Raw genomic sequence first — 27437 nt, forward strand, 5'->3', positions numbered from 1 at the left:
CTAGTGTACAGAAGACGGGCAGAGAGGGGTCCCGGCCCGGAGGGGAGGCTCTGCGCCCCCATTCCTGCACACGCGGGCTGGAGTCCAGGTTACAGGGAGCCGCGGGAGGTGCGAGCCTGCTTGGATGGTGGTTATTTCTCTAGAGAAAAGAGGGAAGAGCGCGCGCCTGTCTTACACTTGGAGTCGGAAGTGCGCGGTGTGTGTGTGCGTGTTTGTGTTGAGGGGGCGGGAAAGAAAGGCACCCTCCGCTGCCCGTCATCCCCTTGCACCAGCCAAGTCCTCTCTAAGCCTCCCGGTGCATCCTTCCTCCGCCACCCCCTCCCCTTCTTCCCTCAGCTGGGCTCGCGCAGCGCAGTCGGAGCAGCCAGTGAGAGCAACATCCTGGAAAGAGGGGGGAGCACCACCGCCCCCCAAAAGGGAAAAAAGGACCCACCCTGACACGTTTTGCTGTTTGCAAGTCCCTCGCACGCCCCCCCCCGCACCTCCTCCTTGCGCTTGCGGCCCCCCCAGCCCGCTGCGCGCACATCAAAGCGCCTCTCCGCCGCGCACAGTGGCCGCGGCTCACTAATGGGATTGCAGGCTAGTGCCTGGCTCCGCTGCTGCCGCCGCCGCTGCTCGCGCTGCTGCTGCTGCTGCCGCCGCTGCCCGAGCCCCAGCCCGAGCCCCCGCCAGCCCGAGCCCAGAGCCGCCGCGCCCGGGGGCCGAAGCCGCGGCGATGATCCGAATCTTTCCGGATTTCAGCGTGCAGGTGACGGCCGCGGCAGCCGGCGGGGCGGCCGCGGGGGTGCCGGCCGGCGCGGGCATGGGGAGGGCCGGCGCCGCGGCCAACGGCACCCCGCAGAACGTCCAGGGCATCACCTCCTACCAGCAGCGGTGAGTAGTCCCGCCTGGGCTGGGATAGTGCCCCCGCTCCGGGGTGCTGGGGTGGGACTCACTTTGCCTCCTGTTTTATGCGTTACAACACACATGCACATCGCCAGGGATCACTTTGCTTGCCCCTCGTTCTACAGATAAGACAGGAAAAAATAATTCACAATTCGGATTGAGAGGCACTCCAGTGTACTGGCGAAGTCAAATCAACCTTTGCCTTCTGCCTGGCCCCAAATCTAGAGTCTCAGCCCCGCGTAGCCAAGGAGTTACAGCGAAGTCTGAGGCACAGAACAAGGTGCTTTTGCAAAGTTTGGGATCCTCGTCCCTTTACAGCGGAATTTTCTCAATGCTTCTGCCGGGTGCGGACCTGCGCGGACGGGCGGCCAGGGGGGCAATTGATCACCTGAGCCTGATTGATCATTTGTTTCCAAACAGAATGGGAACAGTTTTCACGTGTAGCCGTACACTTGCAATTCTACATAATAGTGTTATCATGTCACCTGTTACTACAGGGAAATACAGCATGAAATCCGAGTCTCCTCGGCGCTGTTAAGTATTCATCTTAAACGTATTATAATGCAAATGCGTAAGATTCAGAGATGCAAGTTAGGAAGCAAATTTTACAAAGTTAGATTAGGTGGGAAGAAGGAAGTTTTAAAGTATTTATTGTTTGCATTTCCTCCAAATATTTATGGATTAAAAAAATATGGTTGTGACATTGAAATAGTAAACATTCTTTGATTCAGTTAGGAAAGAAAGGGGAAAAAAATTACCACCACCACCAACAGCCCTAGAACCCTGAAGTTTTTCCTTAAGGACAACTTGAGATGTTGCAAGATTTTATCAAAAATGTAATCCACAAAAATGTGCTGAGAAATACAATGTAGTATGAAAGGTAAGCTTCCCATTTGTGGGGCTCAGTGTTATAGAAGATGGGAGGAAAAAAGAACACATGAAAGTGTGAAATTAAATATTTGTGTTTCCCAGATTGCATATGATTAAACATCTGAGAGCTTTGCCAATGGCATTTAACTTAAAATATACACAATGCATAATTCAAATAACAGCTCCTATTCTTACCTTGTATTTCAAACTTCATTGATTTGAGAACCTTTGATTTGAACCAACAGTGTTTAAACTGAAAAGGTTAAGATAATCTATCACTGCCATATTTTGTGCCTTCTAACCAGTGGCTCAGCAACCAGAGCAGGTTTTGCATAACACACTGAATGTTTTCCAAGTTGATGGCCAGTATTGCAGATATTCTGTAGAAGACTTCATTATATGCTCTGAGTATTGTCAGAAGTTTAGAAAAAAGAGTCTTGAAAATAAGTCAAAAAGAAGCTATTCCTTGTCAAAGAGATTTTTTATTTAAATTATTCTAGTCTTGTTTTACTTCAGTGATTACAAGAACCTTTAATACAAAAGATCTGGGAATCTTTCAAACATAAAGGACCAGGAAAGAATTAGATTTTTCCTTTTCATGGTTCAGGTATGGTTTTATGGTTGTTGGTTTTTTTTGTCACTTATAAAACATTTAAATGACAATAGAATCCAGTGATCACTTTAACTAGGAAGTGCAGGCAATAGTCACAATAGTGTGGTCTCTGAAGTAGGGAGTCAAGGGTCAGAAATGTCAGATGGCCTTTGGATGATTTCAGGGACCTCCAGGGAACTTCAACTAACCCTTAAGATACGAATTGGGCATAAGAGGTGGTCATGAAATTTCAGCCTTTATGTTTACTCTCTGAGTGTTGGTGTCTTTCATCATAAAGATCTTCCCAGGGCCAATTTCCCTGCAAGTCAGGAGCACGCAGGGGTAATTCTCCATGGTCCCGCACTCAAACGCCGAAAGCTGTACCGATGCTTCCAACTTCATCTTTGAATTTGGGCCACTTTATCAAGTCTGAATCCCACTGCAGTTCTAAAGACTAAAGCTTTAAAAATAATCAACTCTAAACTCTAGCCTTTGGGATGTATTGTTCCCTTCTTCTCTTTTTATGTTCTGTCATATTGACAGAAGAGAAGGTGCTAGCTGTGAAAAATGTAGCTCTTGGTTTCGTTACTCAGATATGATGACACCTGTTACTGCCTTTAATTTTAGTTAATTTGGGGACAGGGGAGCGAGTCATGTGGGGCAAGAAGATTATTGGCAGGGTCTGAGTCACAAGTCCCCTGTCCTCTGGAATTTTATTGGGAATGTGGGCCACCTACTTGTTAGGCTGAAGGGGCTGTGAAGGGCAGACTTAGTTTCCACCTCAAGACCTGGATCTATTAGAGAGAATGGCGACATCATTTCCCCCCCAAAAAATTTGTTTTTGCATTAACTTATTTTGGGGAGTCTGATGAGGGAGTGACGGGGTGGGGGGTTTTCAAGCAAAGAGTGGCCTGTTGGAAGAACACAAGCTTCTCTCATTTGTCATCTTTGGGTAGAAATGCCCTAAGCTGGCCGTCCTGGAGCCAAAACTTCCAGCAGGCAACTTTTTCCCCTCCCTTCCAGCCCCTGTCTATCTTGTACTCAACACTCTCCACTTCATTTTTCAATCACTCTCATCTTCTCCTACCTGTAGAGTGTACTCCAAAGAGAACTCAAACACCATCATGCAGATTAAACACGTCTGTCACGAAAAACACTTATGTTTTCCAAGTTTCTCTCAGCCCCACTGTACTGGAATGGTAGAACTGAATGGGACCCCTTTGCAGGTCTATTTTTTTCTTAAGTTTAAAGTAAAATGCAAAGCCTCTCATAGGATTGATGTTTTCCGTCTGGCTCTTTCATTTATTCAAAGTGGGAATGCTTTAAGAGTCCTTTCTACTTTCCTGGGTGACACATGACTGACCCAAGTCTCTGCCTACAAAACTGCCCACACCCAGCAAAGCGGTTTAGTGGAGAAAACACTCTGACCAGGGGCTCCCCAGGCAATAGGATTCCAGCACTGGCCCTGCACTGAGTGGCCCTTTCCCTAAGCCTCGCTGAGCTGTAAAATAAGGAGGCGACTGGGCTGGATCCCCGAGGCCCGCAGTCTGGTTGGGTCCCAGGTCCTAAGAGCCAAGTCGAGAGAAGCGTTTTATCTAACTGCGTTTAAACTCCTGGGGATTCACTTGTGCACCCCGGGGTCTGCAGACTTGCAAGTGCGTGAATAATGCAGCTGCTCCGGCTTTGCAACGCTGCTGAGAGCGCCCGAGCCACAAGGTGCCTGTGCCGCCGCTGCACCCGCTCACGGGGCCCTCGGGGCCGCTCCGTCCGCACACCCCCATGCGCTGTCCCCGGAGGCGCGTCCGGACGCCGTCCTGTGAAGCCCGCTCCCGTGGCCTCCCAGCTCCTCTCTCTCTTTCTTTCCTCCTGGCCGCGATACTCCAGAGAAGGGAAGTGTTCGAAACTGCAACTGAGTGGCGTTGTTGCGCCGGCAGAGGAGCTTCCCAGTCCCCGAACGCGAGGGGGGCGGGGGGGAGAGAGAGAGAGAGAGACGGAGGGAGAGAGACACAGAGAGAGAGACAGTGAGACACGGAGGGAGAGAAACAGAGAGAGAGAGAGATAGAGACGGAGGGAGAGAGGGGGAGAGAGAGGGAGAGAGAGCGGGGGAGACACGGAGGGAGAGAGAGAGAGAGAGGGAGAAAGGGGGGGAGAGAGGGGGAGAGAGAGAGAGAGAGAGACGGAGGGAGAGAGAAAGGGGGGTGTCTGTGTGCGAGAGAGCGCTCTGGAGCAAAGCAGCTGGAAAATGCCCAGAAATACTTTCACAGCGGTCAAGCTGGAAACCCCCTGCGCGTCCTCCCTGTCCCCGCCCCTCCCGACCTAGGTCCCCCCCGCCCCCCGCCGGGAGGGTGTGTACCCCACCTGCCACCGGGCCAGCTCTGGGTGGCGGTGGTGGGGTGACTGCGGGGGGTGTGGCGGCGCGCGAGGCGAGAACCCGGAGGCGGCGGGGCCCTGGGCCTGGCTGCCCGCGGGGCCGCGCGGCCGCCTCCCCCCCCGCGCCGCCGCCTCCCCCGCCTCCTCCGCCGCCGCCGGTCGCCTGTCTCCGCGCTGGGCATGTCTCGGGAGCCGGAGCGGCCCGGGCCGCGGGGGCTCTGCGGCGCATGGACGGCGGCGGTGCCCGGAGAGCAGGGGGAGGAGAAGGCGCAAGCGGCGGAGGAGGCGGCGACCTGCGGCGAGAGGCACCGGCGGCGCGAGGGGACGGCCGGCCGCCGGCGAGGCTCCGGCCCCACTACTTTTCCGTAGCCTCCCCGCCTCAGCAGCACGGCCGCCGCCGCCGCCGCCGCCGCCGCCACGGCCAAGGCCACGGCCGCCGCCCGCCTGGCCGCCGCTGAGCGCCGCGCACGCCCGCACTCACTCCCGCCACCCCACGCACACGCACACCCCCCCCCGCCCTCCCCACGCCCCCCGCCCCAGGAGGGGGGAGAGAGGCAAAAAGTAAGAGAGGAAAAAAAATAGCAGGAAGATGGCGCCCACCAAGCCCAGCTTTCAGCAGGATCCTTCCAGGCGAGAACGGTAACACTTTTCTGTTTATTGAACCTGCCGCCGGGGCGGCTGCTGCCGCTGCCGCCGCCGCCGCCGCCGCCTCCGCCGCCGCCGCCGCCAAGGTGGCGGGGCCCGCTCCGCAGCCCGCCTCCTGGGCCGCGAGCCCGCGGGGACCTGGTCGGCGGGCTGGCGGCTCCGCGCTCGCTCGCGGTCCCCGCGCGCATTGTCCGCCCGCGGCGGCTGCGGCAGCGGCGCCAGGCTCTCCGAGCGGTCGCACCTCCTCGGCTCGGCGAATGGAGTGACTCGCTGACAGAAAAAAAAAAAGGAAAAAAAAAAAAAAGAATGAAAGAATGAAAAAGCAAAAAAGAAAAGAAAAAGAAAGAGAAACAAACAGAAAAGAAGGGGCTGCTGTGTGAGTGGGAGCAGCGGAGCGGGTGGGGGGGCCGGGGGATCCCCGGGGCCGCCGCAGGTCCCTTGGCAGCTGCTCTCTAGGAAGGAATGAGGCTGGGGAGGGGGAGGGAAGGCAGGCGAGAAGGGGGAGGAGGAGAGGAGAGGAGGAGGAGGCCGGGGGCGGGGAGCGCGGAGCTCGCGCCAGGCCCGGACGGTGTCGCCGAGGGGCTGTCTCCGCGCGGAGCAGCTAGGCCGGGCCGGGCGGAGAGAGGCGCGCGGCCGCCGCCTCCCTGCCGCACAGGCTGCGCCCCCAGCCTCGGCAACTTGTGGGTCTCCTGCTTTGCCTTCTATTCTCCTCTCCTGTCCTCCTCTCCACTCCCTTGCCCCCCAGAGAAAATAAGGAAAAGAAAGAAGAAAACCCTCCAATCCAAATCAGCAAGCCAACAGCGAGATCCAAAATGTGCCAACAGTTGGAGCATCTCTTCCCCGTTAGTTACTGTTTGGGGATCTGTGTTTAAAAAAGTTCCTGGTGAGAATTGCCTAGCCAGGCAAGGAGCTCAGCCGAGCATGTCTGTTTGAAGTTAGTTAAACCAAAGCCAAAGGGAAAGGGAGTTTGTATTCAAAATTTCCTTAACCGTCCTACGTGGATGGCATTGTTAGATTTCGGAGCAACTAAGCACCCCTCCGCCCCACGTGGTTTTCCCTCCTGCTGTCCACCCAGCCTACTTTGTTTGGAATCCTATTTGCTATTAATTGGCAGCGTTAATGACATTAATTGCATATAGCATATTGGTTTGAGCAAAGTGAATCTCTCTCTCTCCGAGGAGAAAATGCTCAGTAGGAAGTATGAAATGTTACCCATTGAATCGTGAGGAAAACAAATGCGGTTAGATATATGCACCCCCTGTCCCCGCCTCACGCCCCCAAGCAGCGATGTTTACTTTCCTCACAGGCTTAAGTGAACTTGAAAAGAAGATGAGGGCAGTCCGCAGTAGCAAGACTTAATTATTATTACGTGGGCAGTTTTATTTTTGGTACAACATAGCATTTAACCTATAGTTTACATCAAGAGGCGGTAGGGAGATATTAAACAAGCTATTCCTTTAAAAAGCTTCAGTTGCACTGTTGCTCGTTTCCTCCATACAGTAGGGACCGCAGAATTGTCAGGATTAAGGAAATAATTTTAAGTAGGTACTTAAGTGATTCATTCTAAACTCTAGCTAATTTCTATATAAATCATGTACCTGAGAGTAAATCATACACAGTCCAGTTTTTAAAGATGTTAAAAGTGGGTAGCATTAACTATCTGACAACGCAAAGCTAAAACGAACATTTAGTCTTAGTGTTTTATGAGAATTCACATATTAAGTACTTCACTCTTGTAGGTAGAAAAATTATGTCTCAGAGCATCGTGCAAGGCTTTTAATAATTGCTTCTTATTTAACATGGATGAATACTTTTTGAAATCAGAAGTTTGTAATTGATTTCCTCCATTCTTTCCTTCCTCTTTGCCTCCTTCATCCCCAGTTCTGCTGGTAGTAAGTGTATTTACTGGGATGGCCCCAGTAATCTCTCTAGCAGAGGCCTATTTGTGTGCCATTTTGGGAATTTCTCTGAGATGGGAATCTTGAAGATAGAATTAATTTCTAGAGGAAACTTCATAGCCTGTGCATGAGCGCGTTCTTTATCACCTGTCTCCATTTGGCATTCGAAGAAGGTAAATCAAAGTGCGCGATTTGTTATTCTGCTCCACTTGAGAGCTGAACTAAATAACACTTGGTCTGAAATTCTGATTGAAGTTGTAGGAGGATATACTGTATTTAATTTAATGCCCTTTAATAGCATCTTCTTGTTCAGCTCGGATGCTGTCATTTTAAAGGTTGGATCTGAGAAGGTTTAACCTGTAGGGAGAGGGAGTAGTACTAAGGAGGTGGGCCAGAAGGAGCGATACAGAGGAAAGGAAGGAAGGACTTATAAAGCTAAATGTTTTCAAACAGGAATAACCACAGACTTGGCCCGTTATCCAGACAGTTGTTTTATGCCCCGAGGGTTCACTTTGTTATTAGGGTTTTAAATGTTCTTAACACTTTAAGTGTAAACATTACACATGTTAGTTGATTTGGTTTTGTAATGAGAAATGGGAAGTCAGATGGTTGGTTCAGGAGGGGTGTTTTTCATAGTTACTTGCTTCAGCTAAGTAGTCATTTTACCTTTGTGTGCACTTTGTGCCTGAACTTGCTGGTTAGTAGTATGATTTCTCTGTAACAGTTGAACACAAATATGTTTATAAAAGATGGCTTTCTGTGGACATGCTTCAAGTGATCTCCTCCCTTTTACTTAAAAAATGGTTTCCAAATCATTGATTTCATAAAGGCATTTACGGACACTATTCTTGACTGCTTTTCAAATATACCAGTGATCAAAAACTTGAAAAAATACATCTTTTGAATTGTCCTGTTGTTTATTTATGACATATCTGACCTGAGTTTAATAATACAGTACAAAAGTCATTTCCTTCTAATAATGTTTACAGAGTAAGTTTTGGAAAGAGAAGCTTTTTCTTGATAATGTCTTATGTTATTATTTAGTATTCCTTAAATTTCTCTGACTCATACACACAGAAAGTGTCTCTTTGGAGCCTGAAAGAACAAGTTGAAAACCTTGTGCATTTAAACAAAACAAAAAACAAAACAGAACTCCAATAGGCTGCAAATTATATAGCACTACCACAGAGTGTTTCCACTATGTGGATGTATAACCAAGAAAATTAGACAGACAGAAGTGTCAGGCATGCGATATGCCCATGCTGGTTTGCAAAGCATGTTCCATTTGCACAGGGCTTTTGGTTTAAAAAGTAAAGGTGGTGGTGGAGACTTTTTTGGAGGTATTTCTTCCTACAGTGTAAGCTTAAACACAGAGTGATAAATGATGATGTGCGTTGTCTAACACTTGCTTATATATAAATAGCTCCACAAGATTGCTTAAATGATAATCGAAAATATGAAATAGGATGGCCTTCATATCACAAGGCCAAGGGTCTACAAATGGAAAAACTGAAATAATGAAATATTTCCAAGGCAACAGACTGTCAACAAGAACTGTAATGCATGGGCATATCATAGAACCACCAGAGAGGATATTAGATTGTATAGCTCGGGAGCCAGGAGTTATAATGACCTTCGTTACGTAGGACCCTCCCACATTACAACATCCTTTCGTATTTCCAATTTCTGATTTATAAATTGAGAGACACAAAGCTACGTCAAATCTGTAATATGCCAATTACTAGATTTGATTTGTTACAATGAGCAAACTCGAATCCAACATTATTTGATGCTTTTGGTTTAAAAAAAAAAGTTACTGAGTTATTTTTTTAGCACCTAGTGGTATTATGAGTAAAGTTTTAGTCCCTGTGTCTTTAAAATATTCTTAAAAATATGACTTTTTTTTGACTAAAAGTTATGGGAAATTAATGTCTTGTTCAGCAATGAATTGGTAAGAATTATATTGCAATTTAAATATAATCTACAGATTGTAACAGCTTGGTATTTTGGGCAATATGAAGTTTTGAGTTTTCCCCAAAATTATTCTACACAATGGTTGCCCCTACCTACAATAGATCTATTTTATGGGAATGCCAGAATTTCCATGAACCCCTCAACTCTTTTACTCTGGCCCACTGGCATGTTAAAATTGCATCTGTTTGAAACTAGACCTGATGTCCAGGGTCCCCTGCTCTGTGGTGAGGTTTTCTATGATGGTGTATCTGTACTGTATATGCTTTTGTAAAGCAGAACTTTTGGGGGAGGATTTAGGCAGTTTAGCTTTTATTTAGTTATTTTTTAAGCTGTTGAGCTTTAAATTTTGTGGGGTATTTGCAGGGGATATGTCACAGAGATTTCTGAATCATTCCTGGTAATGTTTTTCTCTGTAAACTTCCTTAAGTGCTTTATTATTATTACTAATGACTCTTAGATAGTCTATTTTTCTTTTCCTATTTTTTCCTGCAATTCTAGTGATCCTCTTTCCTATGCAGAATGCCACTCACTAAATTTAAAGAAAATTAAGCACATGTGAGAGCAGAACTAGCCCCTCCCCTGTTATGTTTATATGGCTACTTTTTCTATATTATAGCGTTTCATCTCTTGAATTAACTTTAAAAAAATTCTGCATTGCTGTTGGCTTAGAACCTAACTTCAAGTGTTTTATCAACATTTCTTAATTGCATACAATGGGTAAGGCTGCAACCTAGTGTAAGGGTTAGTATGTTGAAAATTTTAGTTCATTTGATTAAATATTAATTTAAAAATTTAAATGCTTCCAAAGTTGCTCATAATGGAATATGTGAAACTTTAAATATTTAAATCTATACTATGATTAGCTAAGGACTTCCTGAATTTATGGGAAAATTCAGTTATGTTTGCTTTGCATTTAATGTTGGTATTTTCACAGTAAATAGTGCCTTTTTTTTTTTTTTTCCTCATTGGGCAGTGTAATAAACCAACTGTAACTGAATGGTATTTTTTACTGCACTGGGCCCCATTAGTGTGAATAGGATGTTTGCACTAGTAAGTTTGATAGAACTGTACATAGAATAATTTGTAGTAATATTAGTAATAGAACAGTGCATAAGCAGGACATGGCTTAGTAAGAGGAAGGTGACTGCTACTATATCTGAAATTACTAGGGCAGTGACAAGATTAAGCAACACTTGAAGTTGTCTGTATACAGGTCTAAAGCATAATGTTTTGGTGAATTAATTGGAATACTTGTGATCTCGTGTACAAAATCATGAGAGGCAAGATGAAAATCGCACATTACTGTTGTCCAAACTGCTCGTGGGCCCCGACTATAATTATTGATTGGTTTGTTCATTCAGCTTTATTTATCCAACCTCTGCAATGGACCATCATGACTTGTGCGGGGGATAGTGGTGCATAATACACCCTGTAAGAGCAGTTGCTCTAGTTATAGACTTGTCTTTATATTGGATATATGAAATATTATCAAGGGCCAGAAAACACCCTTTTCTGGAAGAGTAGGAAGTACAGAATTCATAGACCTATAAATAAGGCTCCTTATCTGCTTTGACTTCTGTTAGCTTAGTGTTCTGCGGGGACAGGTATTCAGCCTGTAAAATATTGTAAATAATGACTATAAAATGATTAGAGGTTCTTGGGAGAAAGAAAGAAAAGATGCTATATAATGTAAATGAAATTATAGCAAAAAGTTTTAAAGATCTTTGATGGGATTTTAAAATGAAAATAGATCACATATGATCATAATAAAGATTTATTGGACATTACATGTTTCAGGCCCTGTGTTAAATACTTCGTAGTAATTTTCTCATTGGTTTCCCCACTGCCCTACAAGGGAAGTGCTAATATCCCCATTTATGGATGAGAAAACAGAGACTTATTGTTCCCTAAGAACGTGGTAGAGTTAGAGATTGAAATCAGGTTTGTCTCTAGAAATGTACCTTAACTGCAGTGTGGAGGGCCCTACATTTTTGAATTTTCTAGAGTCGGGGATTTCTGAGCCGATGCCAGAAAGTTCCTATGGCAGAAAGACTGTGTGTGCTGTGACTAGTGCACTAGATCTCTGCTTCTTAGTCCTTCCTCAGATGTTTGGAGAAGTTCAGAAATACCGTGTTTATAAAGTTAGAGGAAGAATCAAGAAATTACTCTCACTCTACCTTTTAACGTTCCGTTAGTTTTGTGGGCAAGCTCCACAGCTCTCTATACTTTGGGGCAGATTTTTTACTGAATGGTTTCAGAAGAATCAGTTTGCCATGTACATAGGCCTCTTTGGTCTTAGACTGTGAAGTATTCAGTGACCTCTTCCGCTCGTGTTATTCTTGCCTCAGAGTGTGCCACAGTTTAATCTAAAGATTACAGTTGAGATGTTTTTATTTTGGGATAGTTTTGCCACTGAATGGGTAGAAACAACCTCATAGGCTTTCTGAATAACACACTGTAGTTCCCGTATTTCTGGATGTTGTCTTCTGAGATATATAAGGACTCTTGTATATCTCAAAAGTTGGCGTCTTGCCAAATTATCTGGCATTATAATAATGACAGCAAGCGTTTATATAGTACTGTGTACCAGGTACTGTTCTAAGGGCTTTACGTATATTAATTAACTCATTTAATTAAAAACATGTTAAAAATGGACCACAATAAATACACAAGTGATAAGTTATCGTTACGGAGTTCCCCCCACCCTCCTCCCAGACGCTCACACACTTGCCGCATCTTCAAGAAGGGAAAGTCTTGGTAACATTTTAATTCCTCTAATGCCAGGGATCACAGGGGTTGGTCTGGTGTGTAACAGTTCTTTGACAAAAGCTATACTTCAGGAAACTTTGTAGCATCTGACTCTATCACTGCTCATTGTAGAATATATGCTAGATTTGAGGTAATAGACAAGCATGCCGCATTTATCTTCCCGTTTTTAGATCTAATACTGTCAACCAAATAGCTTCCTTAAAAAAAAAATGTATAGTAGGAATTTCAGGGCTTGAAAGGACTAGATAAGCAGCGCTTGAGTATTTGTGGTTGAAAGCTGAGTATTTTGTTTGTGTAACTTAATTAAATATTCACTTTTACATTCAGAAAATTTCTTGTTTACATAAAGAATAGGTTGCCTTGTGAAATGTTGGAAAGGGCTCATTTAGAGAGATGTTTTGCTAAAATATGGAAGATAAAAAGCTACAGTCAATAGGAAGTATAAGTGAAAAATAGGCTACAAAATTTCAAACAGCATTCAGATCATCTTAAAAGAAATTATATCTGATTACAGTATTTTATTATCATCAGTATGCTAATGCAGAATTAAAGAGCTCTGACTTGGGTACCGAGGTTGTATATAACATTAAAACTTAAATATTTATCACGTATTTTGGAAAGGAGTGCCACATAGCATTTTAAGACCACTTTATGGAATCACAGGTCATTTCACTAATATCTGATTACTTCTGATAGACTGGGGCTTTCTTCATTTGTAAGATTTATTTTAAAATTTTTATTACAAAGAAAAGTGCAATAGTGCGTTAAGGATCATCTTTAGTGAATATAGCTGAAATCAGTTATCCTCCCCCCAACCCAACTATGACTTCCTTTCTGCTATTGTAACACTGCAGAAAAGGGTACTACTTCTAAACTTCTTTCAGAAGCACTTTACTCATAAAGACTGCAGTATCTTGGTAGGAGCAAGTGGAATGATTGAAACTGTTGGCAGAACCTCTCTCTCTGGTCCTAGAAAAAGGAGATATCAATGAATAAGGATATTTTAGTAGCTAATATGTATTGCACTGATTGAGGGAGCATTTTTCCCTACAAAAATAATTCATTCCTCAAAATCTATTTCTTAAAAACATATCCATTCTATTCGTATATATGAATGGGATGATTTTTATTTATTGTAGGAGATTTCTTTATGTTGTATACATGATTTATATATAAGCCAAACATATATTTATATATAGTCTTTACAATGTAACATATATAAAATATAAACCAGATATACCATGTTTGTATAGATCCACCTGAAATGGGAAAATGTTACAAAGGTGTCTTGAACATATTATAAATGTCTTACTTTAGATCAAGTTAAATTTAAATATATGCAGTGGATTGGTGACTTTTTTGTTTTCCTAATGCTTTAAGGAAAAGTAGGCTCATCATTTTTTTTTGCAGATTTTTATTGTTCTGTGTAAATGTAATTTGTTAATCCTGTGAAATTTGTCATAGATAAATTTGCTTGGATTATCTTGTCACCACCGTATCTGCATTCTTTTGTTCATTGCTTATTCATAATTTAACAGTCTGGCAGTGAGCCTTTTTGGGATGCTCACAAAAGATATATGACCTCTACCAGCTGCTACTATAACCTGCAGAATGCACAGCAAGACATTAGAAACGTGAGGATTCCTCTACTGATTAAAGTGCTCTTCATTTAAACAGTCTGTTCATAAGAATCTCAGGAATCTCTTGCTACCAGCAGTTTTGATTTTTTTTCTTCCGAACAAAATTAGTTCTAACAATTGAATCTTCATTTGGTATGAATTTTTCAGATTATCCAAAGGAAGTTAATTCCTTGAATGCTGTTTCTTCTTTATAACTAAATACTTAGATGTTTTACATTTGGGGGTATTAAAGTTATTCAGAAATGGTTTTATTGGACAAGAAAAAATGGAGAGTGGAGTAAATATCTCACATCCTAATCTTAGAAGAAATGGTTGGATTAATCCTACTTGAATCCAAGCACTTTACAGTTCATACTGTAAACATCCCATATTATGTAGTATGTAGCAGACATTAAAAATAGAATGTAACTTGAAGTGTAACCACATCTTCAGGTTTTCATTATTCTGAATTAGTTTAACATATGAATTTATTCTCATCAACCCCCCCCCCCACCCCCCCACCTCTCTCAAGAAATCAGCAGATCAGTTTATGAGTAATGGCTAGTTTTGCCTCTCTTCTGTGCAGGCATATGATTACAGTTCAAAATAATTCATTGCTAATCCATGCAGTATTGGTTCATCTCCATCACTCTGTTCTGTGATTAGAGCCTCAGGCCTGCTGCCTTGCTTTCTGCCCTGATTTTCTTTAACTGCAACCCTTGTTTTAATGTAGTTCTGTAGTCACCACTCTCCTACTCTCCCCTCTCCATTCCTCATATATATCGATTGCAGTAGATTAATATTTATTTGAAGCTATTTTTCAGACTTTGTGAAAAATGTATTCATTTCTTACTGTGAATCTTCACCTAAAGGGAAAATGGAGAGGGAAGATGTAGGACTCAGGTATGCAACTCTTCTTATAGAGTAAAGCTATTGCTTTTACCAATCTTCATTCTCTGCTTTGGTCAATGTTTGTTCTTTATACACAAATCAGGAAGTTGAGTTTCCTTGAAAAAAATTTTAGGCAGATTAAGCTACGATGCTGACAGTTTATCTCTAGTTTGTAACAGTTCTAAAATGGCTTTCTGTATTTTGGAAGTACATACTGCAGTCACCACAATATACATTGATCAGCTTGCATTTTCAGGCAGGGACACAAAGCTATCATTTTCCTTAACATCAAAATTTGCCAATTTTACCAGAAGGTCATCTAACAGATTTTTAAAAGACTTTGTTTCAGATCTTAGTAGTCCTGTGTTCCTTTTAATAATTACTTTCGTCTCATTGTAGCTGTGTGTTTGAAAGTGTAGGTCAATGAGGATGATTGCATTCAGAATTTCATGATCTGTGTAGTGGAACAAATTGAAAGCAAAGCCTGTATCAATCACTGTGAAGGGAGGGTTAATTGTTACCGCTTCTCAAGCCTCTGGACAGATAAACCAGTAATGAAATACTTATTGCTCTGATATGTGAATGCTAAAGGATGAGACAATGGAAACAGAAGCAGTCTTCGGAGATAACCAAAAAAGCAAAGAAAAAAGAATAAACTGGATGAAAGTATAGAACTGTGTACTGCATTAACTCTCTTAAAAGTAATATTGTTTTTAGCCTCCTACCCATCTTTTTTTCTGGCAGGTTAGGGCAGTATCATATATCAGGTTGCTAAAGCCAAATAAGAATATAAATGGAAAACTCTCTTTGTGTAAAACAAAACAAAACAAAAAAAAAAAAAAAAAAGAAAGTATAGTTCTATGCTTTGTATGAATTCTGTATATTTTATAAAAATAATGTTTGAATTACTATTTAAGGTTTTCTGTTTTTAAAAATTAGTGATGCTACATATGTTACATTTGTTAAATATTATACATGTATAAATGGCTTAAATTCTAAAAAGGATTGTTTTATCTTTTGGAATTATCTGGTCATTATAGACCAAAGCATAGAGGAAGTTGTGAAATACATAAAGAAATAGTAAAATAAGAATTAGTGTTGCCAAGAAATCATGAGATAAGAGTAAACACACTTAACCATTTCTTCCATATGAACTTAACATTTAAACATCTGTTGGTTACTTATATGTTGAAATATATGCAAAAATATTTAGCCAAATTGAAGTCTTAGGCCCATGACAATCATCTCAACACAGTGGGTAGTTCTGAAAATTAATGAGAATGATAATACTGTAAAGACTGTTCCAGAGTTTGCCCAAATTCATTATCTAAGACTCTTGTTAAGAACATCTCAAAGAATTTTAACCAGGAAAATATATTAATGGTTCAAAAGCATTTTCAAGACCCTGAATTATAAAAGTATAATGGAATTATATATGCAAGAGTTATAGTTAGCAACAGAGATAGCAGAAGGTATTATGAAGGCATATTTTTCCATAACCTGTACTGCTCTTGCACATGGTTTCATCCGAGGGTTTAATCTCATACATTATTTTTTTGTTTTTAGGACAAGGAATTGGGATCATTTAAAAAATAAAATGGGGGAATTCCCTGGTGGTCCAATGGTTGGGACTCTGCAATTTCTCTGCCGAGGGCCCGGGTTCCATCCCTGGTCAGGGAACTACGATCTCACAAGCCACGTGGATGGCCAAAATAAAAAAATAAAATGTTTTTTTTCCCCATTAATGTAGGGAAGCCTATAGCTATAAAAAGTTAAATATATCTTTTAGCAGTCACTTCATATTTGATACAAACAACTACTAACAAGATAGAACATTCTTAGCAAAAAGAAAGAACTGTCTTACACCTTTGTGTTTATCTTCAGAAGGTTAAGAACTTCCCAAGGCCCGTTTCTGCATAGTATTGATATGGCTACAGAGCAACTTAAATGATTTGGGGCATAGCACTTTTTATGACAGTAGCACCGTCCCCTAGTTAATGTGGTTTTGTATATTGTAAAAGATAACTATAATAAGAATGCTGTAACATCCCTGGATCAGGATATTTAAACTGCTATTCAAATATGCTAGGATGTAAGTCAGTAGAGAGCCCTAAAAGTCAAGCTGTGCAAAGGGCTGTCAGTTTCTGTGTACAATAAAGGGCAGGCAAAAAGCAGGAAGAGTTTCATTACTCAATAATAAATGTGTTCTTAAGACAGGAGCCCGTGGATATATCGAGATTGTCATGGCAATACATTATGAATTACCATTGGCTACTTGCCTGTTGGGTTCTAGTAGAACAGCAGGTAATGGCATAAGTCCTGGTCACCAGTGTCAGTCTTTCATTGTCTTTGTAGGAAGTTGTACTTTACATAGGTCCTTAAACCATTTACAGCCTCAGTTTCTTTATTTGTATATTGAGTTGCTAACATTTCCTTCCAGCTACAAAATTATGTGACTACATGATTTGAATTGCATGACTATATGATACAAAGTAATGAGTTGAAGTATTTGTGGATTTTTTTTCTGATGGTATTAACATTTACATATATTCTTTATTTATAAAACTATTAAAGTTTTCAGATCAAATGTGATGCTTGTCAAGCAGGTTTCAATCAATAAAATATAGGATACCTAAGTATTTTTCTTCTATGAAAACATCTTTGACAGGAAACTTCTTATTGCAGATGTCCAGAGGGACATTGCAGAGGAAGCAATAGGCTGTATTAAGTTATATTTTAAAGTGACATATTATGCACATGACTCAATGTAACACTGAAGAAAAACACAAGAAGTGTTCAGTGATAAATACATTTGTTAGTTAAGTTCAATCAAGACAGTAAAACAACTCTGGAAATATTTTAAAACCAGATGATATACCATAAAGGAGGAAGTTAATGTAATATTTGACGGACAGGTGAATGCTTAGGGGAATAACTAATCTCTGAAAATTTTGTGTGTTCCTAAAACATTTATAAAAGAATAAATTTCTGTAGTGAGATATATGCCCGAACTACAACAATTATTTATTTCTTTTTAACCTTGTTTTTCAAAGGAGCTTTCTTCTAATTCCTCTCCCTTACTTGTAAAGTTGAACTGATTTAGTGTTTGTAGTGTAGACAGATTTAAATATTTATGATTGGATAAGATTTCTTGCTTCTAATAGGCTAATGACTTTTAAAACAGATGTGTCATCACTTATTTATTGTTTTCTTTGATTAATGATATTAATAGATACTGCAAGGAGGTAATTAACTTTTTTCCTAATTTCTATATATATGCAGATTATCTAAATCTGTATTCTATATATTATCTGTAGATTAAGAGTATTTTATCCCCTAAACCTATTTTATACTTGTCAATGATAATTTAACACCACTGATCAAAATATTTTCTCTGAAAACACTCTATTCCTCAAAAGGTAATTTTCCATTTTTTACTGTGAAAACACTTAGGAAAAGAAAAAAGCATGGTATGGTGTAGACTGGACTTCTGTAACTCCTGTCTCTCCCTTTCACTCATCAAAACCCTTTTTTCAAAGCTGATTTTGGCTAGCTGTTAGGAGATAATCTGAATAGAACAATTTATAGTTAGGAATAAAGCTTATTTTCATTTTTAAAATGAACCAATAATAATAAACAAATTTTTAATTAATAGAACACAGAGAATCTTTAGTGTGTTCTTGCCTGTCTCTCCATATCACACGTATATACCCCTTCCCAAGAGATATATTAGTCAACACTTTGAAATACCTCTTCCGAAAATTTAACATCTCATCGTGATGTTGTTTTAGAAATAATGTGTTAATTTTCTCACATTATTGAGTGTAAACATGGATAAATGTCATGAGCTGGGTTAAATACATGTATTGTACATATTTTCCTTGGTAACCATTTTCTTCTTCTGTCTAGTTAAAAGGCTCTCACTGTGATAAAGAGCTAGCACCAAGAGAAGAGATTTAGAATTGGGTGATATCTTGTGACACCAAGGTTGGAAGTGTCCACTCAGTGCTGAAATAGAATTTAAATGTGGAATTTATAGATGGCTATGGTGTTCTTTGTAGAAAGGAGTCTGCAGCAGATGTTTAGATTTGGGTTGAACCAAACCACAATAGACTTAGCAAGATCCATCCCATTCCCACTTCTTCTGAAGTTCATTTACCAAGTCTTCTTCCAAGGGCAAACATTACCATCTAGCTATATTTTGCTGTTACTCGCTTGTTAGCAGCATTTGCTCTATACATGGTCAAAAAGACTTTTGATAGGCCCTGATTGAGTGTGGCCTCTCCTAACTTAAGCAGGAATCTTTAACCCATGGTCCACATTATAGCAGTAGGTGAATGGGCTTCAGAGGATCCAAGAATCTCCCGAAATGGCATATTCATACGTTTTCATCAGTTACACACAGGAGTATATTTTCCCTGAAAACCTGTCTCAAGAATTTTGAAGACTCTGAGACTTTACCCTACTTGCAAGCTAATGGCCTACTACAGTTTAATGGATGCTGGTAGAAGATGCAAAACCCCTGATTCAGAGATGAAGAAAAGTTTAATACAGCATTAGCAATAGCCAGGGTATCAGCATTTAATTCCATGAGCCCCAGTTCCTACAGGATGTTACAAAGAAGACTAGATAATACCTGCACATGCAGCAGCTTGGGTTGTAAGAAGAGCTCCGATCTTAGGGAACCTAAACATTTTAGAGCTGTCTCCCCTTTCCTATGAAGGGAGGAATGCTAGCTCTATCCTCCAAGGCTGTTCTCCATACAAACAAACATTAATAGATAGTTTGGAGCAAGGGACGGTTAGTACCTTGCCTGCAAGATGTGCAGAAAATGCAAGAAAACTCATGGAGACTTGTCTCTCAACAATATGAATCACTGTTATGGGGATTTTTATAGAAGGGATGAGAGGATCTAGTGCTGAAATAGTCCTATAGTTTAGAGATTCTTTGAGCTTAATGCAAAACGAAGTCAATGATTTGGAGAGAAAATGACCAAGGTTCCAAATATGTAATCTTTCCAAAATTGCATATGATGCAGTATCTGAAGCTTATGTAGGTTTGGTTGATTCGGTAGTGGATGCATCCTTATGATGTTAATACATTCACATTCTCATGACATATTATATCACAGTAGATATCTCTCCTGTTTTGTAAGCATGCTCTCTTCCTGGTTTCCTCTATTTATCCGTAAATTTTAACTTGCTGAGAGTTCACATCATGCCTTTGCATTATATCGTTTAAGTTTCTCTGTCACACAATAAGATAGGCTTTGCCACTATCTCCAGTTTATAGATAAGGTCACAGTTAGTGAGGATTTGAAACTGGGCTCAAACCTTAGTTTCTGTTGACTTAGTATATGGTAGAGATGACATCCTTTTACCATACTAGCTTCCTTCTGACTCTTGTGGATTTATTTTCTGTTTTCAATCTTTATTCTGGGGCTTCTCCATTTTCTCACATCACCTTCCTTCATCATAATGTTTTTCCCTTTTCTATACCACCCCACATGGATCCAACTGATGATATAGGTCCCATCTTATATATCGCCTTTAATACATTCCATTGACTTGTAGGTATTGAGTCTTTTTGCATCCCCAAATTATACTAGATCATAACCTTTTCTTATCTTCTGATTTCATGGTAACTATCTCTGTAAAGCTAATGATTACAATTGCAACATAAATAGATCAGTCAAAAGTTTGCAGATCATACCTAGCATTATGCTAAGGTATTACATTAAAGACTGTTATGAGAAGATTATGATCTTGTTTAGCAAGTTATAATCTGTAGTTCTATTTCCTGCATGGTTATTGTAACATTCAAATGTGAATAGATTTACATTTTGTGAGTTATGCTGGCATGGGTCATAATATATTCCTGTCCTTTGCATAGCATGGCACTTTTCTATATACCATAATTTGTTGATGTATCTCACTTAAAAGCCTTGCTTAAAATAACCTGTGGCTTCTAGTTAATTCAGATCCAGCTATAAATTAGGAGTTTACCTCCGATCAGTGCCCAATGACTTGGCGCTTTGCTTTCTCCCTTTCTAGTGTTTTAGCCCAGTTTTTATCCCAATAGGATTTAACAATACCATTCTAATATAATTTAATGCAAATTCATTATCAGTACATGGTCTAACTAATGAGACCACTCAGATCCAAATATTCTCTATTGGATACATTCCCTAGTTATTCTCTGCAATGGGGATTTTTTTTAAACATCTTTATTGAAATATAATTACTTTACACTGGTGTGTTAGTTTCTGCTTTATAACAAAGTGAATCAGCTATACATATACATATATCCCCATATGTCCTCCCTCTTGTGTCTCCCTCCCACCCTCCCTATCCCACCCCTCTAGGTGGTCACAAAGCACCGAGCTGATCTCCTTGTGCTATGCGGCTGTTTCCCACTAGCTATCTATTTTACATTTGGTAGTATATATAAGTCCATGCCACTCTCTCACTTCGTCCCAGCTTACCCTTCCCCGTCCCCCTATCCTCAAGTCCATTCTCTACATCTATGTCTTTATTCCTGTCCTGCCCCTAGGTTCTTCAGAACCATTTTTTTTCTAGATTCCATATATATGTCTTAGCATACAGTATTTGTTTTTCTCTTTGACTTACTTCACTCTGTATGACAGACTCTAGGTCCATCCACCTCACTACAAATAACTCAGTTTCGTTTTTTTTATGGCTGAGTAATATTCCATTGTATATATGTGCCACATCTTCTTTATCCTTATAAATGCCAATCAACTATCTGGAGATCATGCTAAAACATCAAACTGGAAGGTGCTCTTGAGGACGTGACAGTGGGACATAGAGATTGTCTACCTGTTGGCAAGCAAATCATAATTCATCATCAGAATCTATTTTTAAAATTCTAAGTATTCATAACCAGAATAGAGTACTGTTAACCAAAATAATGGATGGTAAAGAAATAAGTTATAGTTTCTTCTGTACTTGTCTTTCTATGTAGATTGTGACCTCTTTGGAAGGGAAGAAATTACTCTCTTTCATTTTGCATGCCCAGTGGTGAAACACGTTCCTGGAACAGAGCTAGGGAATGAAGTAATGAATGAATTTCAGTTCTAATTATGCCTATTTTGTATTTGTGTTTCATTCCAAAAATCCTCCTTATCTGTCAGAAATCTATAAACACCCTTTGCATACTGCATGACCACTGATGTAAAAAAGAAATTATTAGGGAAAATTAAACATTTTATAATTATAAAATTTTTACCAATGCTTAGAAATTTCTAGTGCATTCTGGGTTTCAGAGCTGAATTACTACATTATCTGTTCTAGATTCCCTGAAGAGTATACCCCTGTAACTCTATAGAGAATAGTCTTAGGTTCAAGATGTGTCAGGACTCTCTATTAAGCAGAGGACCAAGAAAATCAATTAGAACCAAATATGCCGTTGATAGTTTCTTTACCTCCAAATGATAGCACCAAATGGATGAATTCTGAAGCAATGGAATATTTCCAATTAGAATCATATTAAACCTATTTGATAGTCAATTATAGTTCTATAAAATTTGAATTTCATTAATTCTATATTTCACAAAATTGTACCTATAATAATTTAAGTTGATTAGACTAAAATTAAAAAATTCAATCATGTAAAATAGAACAGATTACAAAGAGAGCTGACATTTTTCCAGGCATCTCTTCTCTAGTAGCACAGTTCATCCATCGCATGGCCATGTGTACATAGTACCTATAACAAAAATCTTTGCACAGAAAATCACATATAAGGATACAGTGAAAAAAACCATGATTAATTTAGCTTTTTACCATGATTGATTAATAGTGGTGAAGGTTGTTACTTTCATTCAAACCAGTAGAGCGATAAAATTTGATAAACTTGCTTGAACTTAATATATATAAAGAAATGAAATAATTAATGACTCTAGGGAAAGAATGGATCAGTAGTTCAAATATACTTATTCCTTTCTCTCTTTACTCTGAACATTGCTCACTTTCTCCAAAGTTTATTATCTGTAGTCACTAAATTTTGTCTTCAGTGCTTATCAGGCATATTCAGATATATTGATGTATATCTTGAATAATTTTAGGAATAAAATTTAGCTAGAAATTTATTAATGTATGCATAAAGAATCACATCTAATTCCCTGGAACCAAAATAACATCTGATAACTTGATGTATATACCTAAATATGTCCATACACACACACACACATACACATATGATACACATGGCGACAGAGCTCTGCCCTATGACACAGTTAGAAATTCTATTCAGTGTTAATAATGAAAACTCAATCTAATGGGCAAAAGCTTTCTATTTGCCCGATGAGAGCACTGAGTTCCAGAAACGAATATAACCATGCATGGCTATTTGGTCTGGTGCCCCAGTGTGATGATGATTTGATTTATTTTGTCCAGATCTACTCTGGCTTCCCAACTCCAGATAAAAGTGGTCTTCTATATCCAATATCTATTTAGAAAGATTGCTCTCTTTCTGAAAAACACGGACCATCTCTGGACTGTGCTTTTCCACCTGGAAAATTTGAGCAACTACACCTACGTCTTACAGTTTTAATAATAATATGTTAACAATTACTGCTTATTGCATTATTATTTTGTGTCACAGTGATAAGCTCTTTAGCACATTAACTTTCTCAGCATTTGAATTTGTTAATCTGTAACTCATTTTTGATATCTTTAAGTGTTGCTCATTATAAGCATTTATTTTCTATTCCAGGCATTTATTTTACATGTGCGTCGTCTCTTAGAAATTATGAAAGCCGCAGAAGTTTCGGTTTGGTTGACTGAGTCACTCTTTTATCCTTCTGGCTCTCACTTTGGAGAATGTATGCTGCTTAATCTCGAATTTGGTGGTAAAATCAAAGGAAGCATTATAAGCTTGTGGAAGTTCTCATTTTCTCTTAGTTTTATAGGTTAGGACATTTTGTAGCCTAAATGTAGAAACTCTTGCTTTTGAATTGTTGCTGTTATACTCCCTGCTCCCCACCCCAACTCAGTACAGGAAAGCTTCAGTGTAGCTTTCACATTTGACCACTCTTTCTAAGCTCACTCAGCGTTTCCTTAAATATACTTCATCAATTCCCTTAAAGTCGGACCTTTCCAAGTGCCACCTAAAGGTTTGTTTTTCTTTTTGAAAAAACTTGTGACCCCTATTCTCTACTTTGATTTTTTTCTTGTTTCCTTATGGATTCTTTAAAATGAAAGCTCTCCTCTCCCCAAATAACTGAATGCTTCCAGAAGTGTTAATACCCTCTTTCTCACCCCATGAACTTACCGTGACCTTCAGTTTTTCTTAGCCAACTATAGTCAGCTTCCTTGTATATCTCCACACTGGAGGTGACCTATTACCTATAGACACTTTCAGTCTTTATCTCCATAATCTCTTGGCAGCATCTGACACTTCTGATCACTCCTTCCTTTCAGTGACACTCTGTTCCCTTGTCTTGCATGATGCCATGCTTTTCTGGTATTCCCCCCAGCTCTCTGTTGTTCAGGGTTCTGGCCTGATTTCTACACACCTCATTCTCTTCTCCCTACAGGAGCCTACCACTTATTTCCATGGCTCATAAAAGCAAATAAAGATGCTGACAACACCGCACCTGTTCATTTTCGACCAGTATCTCTCCTGATCTCTAAACCCACATACACAGCTGTTTATTGGCCATAGCCATTCAGATGTCCCTTGGGCACTTCAAAATCAAAGGGACCCCACATTTAACTATACAGTACTTGCACACAGTATGTGCTCAGTTGTATGCCAAATGAGTGAGTGATAAGTAAATACATGGGCAGGAAATGTAGTCCTAGAACAGGCTCACAGCAGTGTGTTGTTGGTGATACTGCTATCTTGTTCTGTCACACTACTGGCAAATGTACTGCTGTCTGCTTTGACCATTGAAATCTGGCCTATCTTTCTGATCTTTCTTTTGACCTCCTGGTTTCTGAACACTCTACTTATTTTGATCAACTCTTAAACTTGTTTACTTATGCCTTGATGTTTCTGTTCCTAAACTTTTGCTTTACTTCTTATTTCCCAGAAACCACAAATCCTTTATTTCTAGATCTGGCTCAACTTTTGATAGGAGATGCCGGGTATTTACTAGGGTGTGTGTGTGTGTGTGTGTGTGTGTGTGTGTGTGTATTTGCATGCTTTAACAGTAAATCAAATAAAGACTCCAAAGATGAGTAATGACCTTAAGTCTAGTAATGTTAAGTTGGGACAATTGAAATAAGCTAACCCTTCAGAAGAACTATATTTTCATTTACAGGAGTAAATACTTCATGTACCATGATTGTATTGTCATTTTGCCATTTTTAGACTTCTTTTCTTTTGTGAAAACTGCAGTTTGCATGAATTGTGTTCAAGTCTCTGGCAGACACAGACTTAATTATGACTGTGATAGTAGAGAAGACAACCCGTTCAGTGAGAGCCCCAGGAATATGCACATGGTGCTCGGTTTAGAAGCCTTGGGCAGGCTTCATTTCCTCAGTAACAGCATCACCACTTTCTGTTGAAATCCCTGATTATCTTCAGGTGTACAGAGGTGAAAACCCTATTTTCTGACTTCACCAAGTAGTAAGTATGAATGTAGTACTATTATCTATAGTCTTTCTTGGATGAAGTATACTCCACAAAAAGGGGATATGCTGACTGAAGCCAGGTAGCTTATGAAAGGGACACCCCATGTACATAAGGGGTACCCCATGTCTAATGTTTTATGTCAGTTTTCACTTGCATTTTGTGTGAGTAATGATTAATTGTTGAATTAGGTAGAATCTGTAGCTCTTTCTATCCTTCCAATTATGTATCAGGGGGCTTTGGAAGGGAAGGGGATACTGGTTATAAGATAATAATCAAACATGGAAGAACTTTAAAATGGAAATCATCCAAGAAGATTTCCTTACTTTTATGTTTTCTTTATATTTAAATAGGGTTTTTTTTTTTCATTGACTTAAATATCCTTTACAGTCATTAACAAACTCATGTAATGAGTTTGGAGAGAAGCAGGAAAGACAATGTTTATTACAGTAGCCATGGAGAAGACATAACTTATTATATGGTTATATCCTTGAATATTTCCTGGAACAGGAGAAAAGTAAAAGTAAAATCCTGCATTAACATGTAAAGAATCTGTTCAAATACAAATGGAAACTAAAGAGATATCTCTTCCTTTGCCCCAGAGGTAGTTGGCTGAGACAGCTTCTCAGACAAATCACCAAGAACACCACAGTGGAATGTCAAATTATAGACGTTTTCTTTTTTGGGGGGTAGGGTGGGGGAAGCAGCTATTCTATGCACTATTATAGCTTTTATTAATTCAAAAATAATAAAATGATTTTCCTCACTACCCTGTCAGCTAGTCAAAGCAGCCATACATTTGTTTGAGTTTTTAAACATTATTTTGGTCCTTTACTATAGAATATAATCTTTGCTTATCCATGAATTTTATTCATACAAAATGTATACTTATGTGTTTAATGTAGAATTAGGAAAAAGCAGAGGACTTATGTAAAATGTAATAGCGATCCTTTAAGAAATAGTAGGAGAGGAAAACCTGTAGTAAGAGGGTTTCATTTAATCCTAAGAACCCCGACAGCAGTATATTTTGTGTCAGTTTGTTGTGTTTCCCCCAGCATGTTTTGAGTGAGTGTGTTTAAACATACTCACCAAACTCTGGAAGTATTTAGAGAAAGTTTGTGCTGCTTAATTCCCCACATAAATGGTAATTTCATGGCAGTTCTTGAAATAAACATTTTTAAACTTGAAATTGTTTGTTACTATTTCCATTACAGAAACAAATACTTAAAACCCAAAGTAATATTTTACCAGTAATTTGAAACCTAATAACATTTCTCTGAAAAATGTGAATTCATATCTGATTGTAGTGATGCCATTTTATGTTGGTTCTGCTCTCTTTCACACTTAATCTGTATAACATGTTGTGATAAATTGCTCCATGTCTCAAATTGAGGATGCCCCTGGGTTATTCATAGTGTGAGGATTGTCTGATACCTTATATGGCCACACCCTCCATCTTCAGCATCATCGTGATGAAAGCAACATGTGTTGAACTCTTTCTGTGTCTCAGGCCATGTGCTAAGAGCATTAAACACATTATCTCATTTAATTTCCACAGAAACCCTCTAAGGAAGAGATCATACCCCCATTTTATGGGTGAGGAACTATGTCTTCTCTGCTAATCAGCTGTGGTCTTATTTAAATTCTTTTAGAAAGCTACATTTTAGTGGTAAATAAAAAGTAAAAGAATAAAGAGAATGGTTCAGAAGTTCAAATACAGAACAGCATATGATATTCAGTTATCAAAGTGTAACATAAGTTAAAATCCTCTTAAGTAAATAATCAAACACAAATATGAAACCCCTCAGATAATTTTCATTTGCAGTTATGGAGTCAAAAGAAGCAATTAGAAGAAAAAAGAAAGCTTTTTTTAAAACAAATATTTTGGTACAGTGGTGTGTTGCTTCCTGATGTCATTGAGAATCTGTGTGACTCTATTTGAGATTAGGGCCTTACTGTGTTAAAGGGAGGAAGAGGACAGGATGGTAATGAAATATTTTGAAGGTCTTCCTACCCGTAAAGGAGGATGTCCCCCAAAATGAGTTGGTTAATTAATGTTGGTTTGAATTGAAACATATAAAGACTGATGTTTATTATTGAAGTTGTTAAAAATGAATTTTGAAATTATTAAGCACTACTGATTTATTTCAAACTGCAAGTAATAACATCAGCATAAAGTTAGAACTAGACAGAGCATTTAATAAATGATTAATAAATGATGAAAAATATTATCTTAAGAAGAGTTTGTATTTATAAATGGAACTGTTTTAAATGCAAGCATTAACAAGAGATAGATTACCAGCATTATATGACATCTAAAAGTAT

At 39.7% G+C, this 27437-nt stretch overlaps 1 protein-coding gene across 12 annotated transcripts in view; it reads left to right on the plus strand.

Annotated features, from left to right (window-relative positions):
* Window positions 1–715: 715 nt before the first annotated feature.
* NPAS3 (neuronal PAS domain protein 3) overlaps window positions 716–27437 on the plus strand; it is a gene marked incomplete at both ends in the record, with an annotated part of 860982 nt that continues 834260 nt past the window's right edge. For 6 of the 12 annotated variants that reach the window (XM_079700352.1, XM_079700356.1, XM_079700357.1 and 3 more), the window contains one exon: window positions 716–873. In XM_079700352.1, the coding sequence (XP_079556478.1) occupies window positions 716–873 (158 nt within the window). Of the gene's footprint in view, window positions 874–5067; window positions 5357–27437 lie in introns of those variants that run through there. The other 6 variants (XM_079700361.1, XM_079700362.1, XM_079700363.1 and 3 more) reach the window with 1 other exon arrangement.

Source organism: Hyperoodon ampullatus, assembly GCF_949752795.1.
Source record: "Hyperoodon ampullatus genome assembly, chromosome: 3".
Lineage (NCBI taxonomy): Eukaryota > Metazoa > Chordata > Mammalia > Artiodactyla > Ziphiidae > Hyperoodon > Hyperoodon ampullatus.